Below are 9,063 nucleotides of genomic sequence, written 5' to 3'. Positions count from 1 at the left end.
CACGCTGTTCATGTCCCACTCCTTTCGCTGACGTGTGGGACATCCAGCACGTGCCGTGTTTGGCACCCTTCATCGTAAGAGTTGAAACGCTAGCATTCATCAGAAATAAAAAATAATTATAAATCGGCAGTGATACTATTTTTTTGCGAACTAATCAGCAGTGATACTCTACCACGCGGTTTCCTTGCTCCTCGATATCGGAAAGAATACTTCCGTTCGCCAACATGTGGGACGTCGACCATCCTGGTCCACCTGCCATGCACAAAATTATCCTAGTCTACCCCGGTCGTATCGCAGGCCCATCCTTTCCCACTGTAAGTTGTTCGGACGAAAGAACCATCATGACTTCGTTGAATTCCGCTTCTTCAAGAAAACGTATTGTACCCGCAATACTACTACCACACACGAAGACTGGACGGCATTGTACCATGTCATATCATTGAAACCCACTAGGTCAAACTAGCCCGCCTAGGTCATCTATTTTAGAACGGAGGGAGTGCGTCTCTGCACTGCTATGATTTTGTGTTGCACGTTCTCTGTACTTTTGTAACGATTTTCCTACCCTATGAACCAAATGAGGCCTGAATGTATGTCGACTATTGTCTGATCGATCGCTAAGCCTACAATTTTAGGAGCTAGGGCCATTGGTTGATCGACGAGGAATAAGTACAAGCGTACCACGAGCTCATCAGCCCCAACGTTTCTCTTCGGTGAGTGTTTTGCAAGTACTATATCTCGCACAGTAGCTAGCCTACAACACGAAGAATAAACAAACAAGCCCTGCTGATATGATAAACAGTTCAAACTTACATCTAAGCATGCCATATATTACATCAAAAGCTGGTGAGGATACATTTGTTTCCATAAGTCGGATAGGGTTCGCATGATTCATCGCATGATTCACTATCAAACAAAAGTAGCAAGATCCGCCCACGCAAGACAATGCAGTAGCCCTTAGATGGTTTGATAACACGCATCGTTCTGGTAATTAAACACAAGGCAATTCAAACTACCCTGGAGGATTAGCATGACCAACTATGGTAATCGATCTCTCGGGCAATGACCACAGCACGGACAGCGCATGGGAATCGATTTCTGGGGCGATGTCCACAGGACTGACCGCGACATCGGAATCGATCTCTGGGCCGATGTCCATAGGATAGACAGCGGCATCGGAATCGATGTCCGGGGCGATGCCAACAGGACGGGCCATGACATCAGAATCATGAAGGATGTCCACTGGCACCTGCACAACTCTAACATATTAGCAAGCACATTGCAAATAATCAAAAACCTCAACTATGGTAATAAGCCATTATTTTTTACCTTGTGTAGATCACCGGGGGATCCCATCCCTCCGGGGGCCATCTCCTCGTCCTCGATGGGGGCCATCACCTTGCCAGGGGAATACTGATTCTCAACGGCGACTATCTCCTCAAACTTGGTCTTGAGCCTCACAAAGGTGGCAATCAGAGTTCCTAGGGTAGGCACGGTGGTGCCCTTGCTGTTCTTCCAACTTTCTTTGAGGAGTTCGTCCGCCAACGTCCTCAACTCTTTGGCCAGTGCTTGTTTCTTTGAGTTCTTTGTCTCCATGGGTTGGCCCGCCAACATTGTCAACTCGTTGGTCGGTGCTCGCATCCTGGAGATCGCTGTCTCCAGTGGGTTGTCCGCCGGCAACTCTTTGCCTAGTGTTCCAGGATCCATCAATGAACTGACAAACAAAAATCAATCGAAAGGAAACCACAATCGCAATGAAAACGGGAAAAGAATATGATGTGAGAATCGGTCGGTGCTTCGCAAAAAGAAGATTCTTGGAATGAAAATATAGCAGCATTACTGATTCGCCCCCCTTTCCTTCGTCGGTACAGAAGAAAAATGGCAGAAGTGAGTAGCCTGGAGTGAGGTTTTCTTCAAGAAAGGGAAGAAAGGGCTTGAACGAGCATTCCAGCAAAATGATGGTTGCTTTGTCCAGTCTAACTTGGAGGCCACCTTACCACTGCTGGTAAAGGTTTGGGTTTTGTGATATGACGGGTCATGACGGCCACACCGGGGTGACAGGTGAGTCTCGACTGTAGCACCTCGCTATGATTTGGTGGATGGCACGTGGGCCCGGATGCTTTGAAATGTCCTGCATGTAGATAGAGCGGCTAATCATATAGGAGTCCTCAATATTGTGCACCGCGACCAAGGCGGAGAGGAAAACGAGAGAACTACGTAATTAATTCATGAGTTTAATTAGGGTAGTTTTGTAAAGTACGAGATACATTCCTCCAATCGCAAAACGCCTGGTTCATGAGATTTGAGATTTGAGCCCTATAAACCGGAAGGGAGGGAGTACTGCACACGGTGTAGTCTAGTCACTTGTTGAAATCTCTAGAAAGGGAAATACATCTTTCCGGTTTACAGGGCTATACTACTCCCTCCGTCTAGGTGTGTAAGTCCTCTTACGAAAACCAAATAGTCCCAAAACACTTAGGCGCGGTGCATTAACTTCTACCTTGTTTCTTGTTTCTTAACATATCAACCAATAAGAGATGAGAGGTGTGCATGCTTTTAATGACTTGCAATGGCTAGTTCATTGCATGCAATGCTATTAATTAGCAAATAAACATTGGTGACCCCAGGAGGAAACGGTGCTAAGCGCGTGGACCTATGCAGAATCAGTATCAACCAATGGATAATGGAGTTTAATTGTTAAACAATAGCAATTTTGTCTCATGCAAGAGCCTGGCTAGTACTCCAAGGAACCGCACCATGCGAGCGTTCGCAACTGCCACGTTTAGGTTGCCCTTGGCTCTTCGCCTCTTCGAGAAGACGAACAATGATGTTACTCCTACTTCTACAGTATCGAATCCACTGCTTCATGTCCGTCCACCTCGTGCGGGAGGGATAGCGTGTAGCAAAAGCTTCTACTTACTGCTCCTGCCTTTGCGTCTATGACAGGTGGGCCCAACAGGTGGTTGGCCCTCCTGTCATGCAGCCAAAGGCATGTGCAGTTAAGGCACCGGAGCTCAGTCCGCAAGGGAGAGGGCGTTGTAGTAATCAAATTTCTCGGTCTTGTACGAGTTGACGCGACACATCAACGCACTGCACTCGATATAAGTCTTTTTTACACATTTCAAATGGGATACTTCGTATGTAGGAGTAGACATATTCTGCTTCATATGTAGTCACTTGTTGCAATCTCTAAAAAGACTTATATTTGGAAACGAAGGGAGTACAACGCATGCATGTATGCCGTGACTTTCCTTTTGATACTTGCATGTGTTGATTCGATGCACCTTGCCAAATTTTGACTAAAAATTTAACTAACCAAATTTTCATGCATGTCATAAAAAATTACGGGGCTGTTTGGATTGTGACTATGTCTGTCTTATGTTTCCACATTATTTTTCCCACACTTGCCACACTTGCCACACTTACCTAACCTGAGTTGCTCAAATTGTTAGACACACTTTGGCTTGCCTAAGGGAATATTGCCACAATTTTTGTGTCTATGACATGTGGGGTTCACTTCTAATAAAAAAATTCTTGTCTTAGGTGTGGCTAGTAAAAAAGACTTATATTTAGGAACGGAGGGAGTAGAAAATATAAATAATAATGCATGTTGGGTCAACCCACGTTTCCGCTAATTTTAGCCGTGGGCTTTTTCACAATTTTTATGAGGAGGTGGTTGTTCATTTAATGGAGGGACTTGTAGTACCAGACTTGAATGATACAAAGTGCGACCTGGCACACCGTAACACCACTTGGAACAAGCGGGTAGCTATCTCAAAAAACAATCAACAACTAAAAAAACCGTGACCTGGCATGAACTAGTACACAATTTTAAACGATTGTTTTGATGGAGTGAAAAAGGAAAACTATCCCATTACGTATATATAGGCCGGAGCCTCCGCGCTTGCTTGCTAGGGTTGCTCTATTCACAAACTCTCATCCTCTCCAGATCTAAACAAGATAGGGGTAGTAACACTGTCTTTCTCCCTTCAAAAAACACTGGCTTTCTATCCTCACCGCTGGTTACAGATCCGGACGTATCCCCCTCCACCGGTGAAGGGGAGGAGGGGCAGCGTTTAGGCCGTCGTCGACAGCGAGGGAGGAGACCCACTACCGGCCGCACCGTTATCTCTGGCCGAGCGCCGACGCGGGAGGTCCTCCGATCCCTTCGTCATTGCCTGTGGGCGAATCCGGCCTCCCGTCGCCCACCTATCCACATCCCGGTGACCTTCAGGTATATCTTCATTCGAAACCGCCTTAGCTCTACTTCCACAGCTCGCTACATCACTGCATGTGCATCATTTTCTACCTCTCAGCCCTCTCGATCGGATGGTCCAACGTCACATTTTTTTCTATTGTTAGAGGTAAAGCTACTTCATGGACCCGAATCTTGTACTCCCCCCGTCAGAAAATACTTGTCTTTGAACGTGGACTGTACGTCGTCCCCTTCCTAGGCCTCGCCGTCGTCCACCGCCCTGGTGCTCTCGGTGTGGCATGGTCAACGTGGTCAAGGAACGGCTTCCATCGGACGTGGACTGTACGTGGAGAGGCTGACAGCTGGGTCCACAGCCGCAGCAAGGAAGTGCCTCCTTATTATATGCAAAATAATTATTCCTCCACCTGATAGCGGGGACCCACCGGACGGGCCACCATATTTCGTGAAAAAACGTTTGCCCCTGACTGCTGAGACCTACCAGCTACATTTTTTTCGACTGAACACTGTGAGGGAACAGCCCCACAGCCTTTTATTAAAACTTGGCGCAAAAAACAAGTACAAAGGAGTTCAAAGGTAAGACTAACTAAGTGACAGGAAACCTACCTATACCTGTACGAATATACAAATATACAACAGCATGTGCCACATGATTAAGGCAAAGCATGAATCCAGTCCAGGAGAGATTGCTTGACCGAGGCCTTCATCCTATAAGAGTGCAAAGTAATGTCATGGATGAATTTGGCTTTCCATCTGCCAAAGGTTGGCCTAATATACCTGAAGATCTTGTCATTCCTCGTGATCCAAATACTCCAAGCAGCAAGGTAAACTACTTCAAAGAAGAAGGGGTGGCTGAAGCTTCTCTTGGCAGCCAAGATGCATTCATGAGGAGCTAGCCCAGCATACCAGTTAATCTGCAGATAATTCCAAACTCTAGTGTTGAAAGAGCATCGGAAAAAAAGATGGTCTCTGTCTTCATGCAAATGGGCCACACACAGTGGGCATAAATTATCATCCTCCTCTGACCTCCAATGTCTTCTAAGCAACATATCCCTCGTATTGAGCCTATCATTAAGCATGAGCCAAGCAAAAACTTTTATTTTCATAACACACTTGCTCTTCCATATCCATTTACAGGGATCATCGTCAGGTAGGTGAGCATGGGCCATAATGTAAAAACTCTTGGCAGAGTATTGACCATTACCAGGTGTCCAAGACCAGGTATCAGGTTCAAGAGGCCTCCTTTGTAGGGTTGATAGATCAGAATTTAGAGACACCAGTTCATCCATTGCTTCCTGGGATAATGGCAATTGGAAGTAGGTTGAGATATCAAAATCCTCAATGAAATTTCTGACCGAGATCTTATCATCCAGTGTGAATGAAAACAACCTAGGAAATCTCCCTTTAATTGGTTGGTGGCTTCCACCTAAGATCAATGTATCATGCCAAAAGAGAGAGCTGTTTCCAGCATTGATTGTAATAATACAGTGATTTCTATAAATGTCATTTAATTTCATGATATCTCTCCACCAAAAGGATCCACACTGAATAGTTGCATGAGGGACCACTCCATTATAGTAAGTGTCCCAGATCAAGGAAACCAATGGTATATCAGCCTTGTTGTAAAATTTGTGTAGGTGTTTGGTGAGCAGGGCCTTATTCTGGATTGCAAGGTTTATTATACCCATGCCTCCCTTATCTTTTGGTTTACAAACCATTGGCCAGGCAGCTAAGGATTGTTTAGGTGTATCAAAGTTCCCCCTCCATAAACATTGCCTCATAATTCTCTCAAGCTGATTAATGATAGCAGCTGGCAAGCTAAGACTACAAAGGAAATATATTAGCAAGGAGGTAAGAACAGACTCTAGCAGTTGCAGTCTAGCCCCCTGGGAGAGGAGGGAGGAGCTAGCAGAGAGTCTTCTTTCCACTCTGTCTACCACAGGCACTAGGTCTTGCACCCTTGGCTTTGTGGTGCCCACAGGTAAACCTAGATAGGTGAAAGGAAGAGACCCAACCTGACATCCGAACATTGCAGCCAATCTATTAGTTTCTTCCTGTGAGACATTAATTGGCAGAATGCAAGACTTCTGAAAGTTGACTTTCAGACCAGTTGATTTGGAGAAGGCCAGCAACATTTTCTTGAGAGCTAGAAGTTGAACTTCACCAGCTTGGGTGATTAACAAGGTGTCATCTGCATACTGGACTATTGGAAAATCTGGGTCATTAGAAGGAATGGGGAGATTAAGTAGTCACTGTTGCAACATTTGGTTGACCACAGATTGGAGAAGGTCGGCAGCAATGACAAACAGAAGAGGAGAAAGAGGACCCCCTTGCCTAACACTATGTTTGCAAATAAATTGTTTGCCAGGCACACCATTCAATAAGATAGAAGAAGATCCAGATGACAATAGTTCCTGGATCCATCCAATCCATTTTGCATCAAATCCCTTATATTTCAACATCAGCAGAATCAGGTCATGTTCAACAGTATCAAATGCCTTAGCAAAATCCAACTTGATGATAAGGATGGGTCTTTTGGACTCGTGACACTGATGTATGTATTCCAAGCTCCAAGCAATGCAATCCTGAATAGACCTTGACTTAAGGAAGCCATATTGATTTTTATGGATGCATGTGAGGTTGACCTTCTGCAGTCTATTAGCCAGTAGCTTAGTCAGAAATTTCAGACAAGTATCTGTGAGAGAGATTGGCCTAAAGTCATTTGGTCCCTCAGGAGAAAGGATATTTGGGGTGAGTGTGACAAGCGATCCATTAATACTCTGTAAGGAGATTCTTCCTTCATAAAAGTCTTGTATTAGCTTGAGGAAATCATCCTTAATTATGTGCCAACATTTCTTAACAAACAAACCAGTAAAACCATCTAGTCCTGGGGCTCTGTCCAGAGGTAAAAATTTCAAAACTTCATTGACCTCATCCTCAGTAAAAGGCCCAGATAAGACCTCTAATCCAGGGACAGGCTGTATCAAGGCCCTAAGATCAAACAACATGTCAATTCCACATGTAACTCCCAATCTATCCTTATATGAGGACCAGAGAAGCCCAGCCATTTCACTGTGGGTTGATAAGGTCACACCATCCTCATTTACTAAGCTAGAAATAGAATTTCTTCTAAATCTCTCTGTTGCCATAGCTTGAAAAAACTTGGAGTTTTCCTCCCCCACTTTGATCCACCTGATGGTACACCTTTGTTTCCAATAAATGTACTGTAGGTGAAGAAGCTCTTCCAGGTGTAACTTTACAATTTTCCTGAAATTAAATTCAGGTCTAAACAGAGGCCTGCTTTCTTCTAAGTTATCGAAAGCAGGGATAACTGCATTGCAGGCATTCATCAACAGCTTCAGCCTGGATAAACCTGTGTGCCATTTCCTAAGCTCTGACCTTAACCTTTTAAATTTATGGGTTAGGATTGCAGCAGAGTTAGATAAGTTTGTGGGGGCAGACCAGGATCTTTGAACACACTCCATGAACCCAGGCATATGAACCCAGTAGTTTTCAAAACGAAAAACCTTAGCTTTTGGTATGGAGGTGGAGATTGAGACCACACAAGGCACATGATCAGAAGTAGTTTTGGCAAATGGGTATACCATGGTATTGGGATATTCTGCAGTCCAAGAAGGAGTTGTAAAGAACCAGTCCAATTGTTCCAAAAGGGGAGTTTCTTGCATATTTGACCAGGTATATGACCTCCCCTTTGAGGCAACTCAATAAGGCCAAGATTGCCAATGATTTCATTAAAAATAAACATATCATTAATGTCACCCCCAGGCATATTTCTATTATGCAGTGATCTAATGAAGTTAAAATCCCCTAGGAATAACCATAGTTCATCCTGTGGGATTTGAATATGATATAACCAACGCACAAAAGCATCTCGAAGCTCTCCCTGGCATGGACCATAGACATTAACCAAGGTCCAAGTTTGGTTATTTTGTGTGGAGGAGAAATGTATGACAATCCCGTAGCTTTGCAGATCGATGAGAGTACCAAACAAAGCAGATGAACACCATAAGACAATGATCCCACCAGAAGCACCCACAGAAGGAGAGTACACAAAATTATCGAATCTTGTAGGACAAAACTTCCTACTAGACCTTTGATCAAAGAAATCACATTTAGTTTCTTGTAAGCAGACAACAGAACACTGGCTCTCTTCAATTTTAGCTCTTACAGCCCTCTGCCTAACTTCAGAATTCAGTCCTCTGACATTCCAGCAGAGTACTTTCCAGTTCTTATTAATGTAAGTAATCATGATAAAACAATGGGAAGGAGTAGGGCAAGCATAGTATCACATAATAATACTGACACAAAATATAAGCAGCAGACTGCATGAGATAGTTTAGAGAATCCCCAACCATAAAACATCCATAGTAGTCTGAAAAGGCTAGTAGCAGACCCAAAAGATAATAAATGGCAGGACAAAGGACCCTGCTGCCATGGGAGGGTAGGACAAAAGATGTCATGCAAGTTCTTTCCGATAAGCACGTCTGACTATATTCGGAATACATGTCTACATTACATTGATGAATTGGAGCTAGTTCTGTGTCAACCAATGTTATGACTCTTACCTGATGAACCGCATCCGGAATAATTATCCATCATTGATCCAATGCCTACGAGCTTTCCATATACTGGTTTATGCTTATTTACTTTCCCGTTGCTACTGTTACAATCACTACAAAATACCAAAAACATTACTTTGCTTTCGTTACTCTTTTGTTACCGTTACCACCACTATCATAATACTTTGCTACTAAACACTTTGCTGTAGATACTAACTTTCCAGGTGTGGTTGAATTGACAACTCAGCTGCTAATACTTGAGAATATTCTTTG

At 44.0% G+C, this 9,063-nt stretch overlaps 1 protein-coding gene across 1 annotated transcript; it reads right to left on the bottom strand.

Annotated features, from left to right (window-relative positions):
* Window positions 1–853: 853 nt before the first annotated feature.
* LOC147962935 (uncharacterized) lies at window positions 854–2,305 on the bottom strand. Its single transcript, XM_087529360.1, has 2 exons — window positions 1,327–2,305; window positions 854–1,246 (listed from the first exon to the last, which is right to left on the bottom strand). The coding sequence occupies exons 1-2, from the start codon at window positions 1,702–1,704 to the stop codon at window positions 1,010–1,012; spliced, it is 615 nt and encodes a 204-aa protein (XP_087385486.1). The 5' UTR covers window positions 1,705–2,305; the 3' UTR covers window positions 854–1,009.
* Between the last annotated feature and the right edge of the window lie 6,758 nt (window positions 2,306–9,063).

The sequence above is a fragment of the Triticum urartu genome, chromosome 6A (assembly GCF_056163025.1).
Source record: "Triticum urartu cultivar PI428250 chromosome 6A, HENAU_Tu73, whole genome shotgun sequence".
Taxonomy (NCBI): Eukaryota; Viridiplantae; Streptophyta; class Magnoliopsida; order Poales; family Poaceae; genus Triticum; species Triticum urartu.
This window is presented reverse-complemented; position numbering and strand designations above follow the sequence as displayed.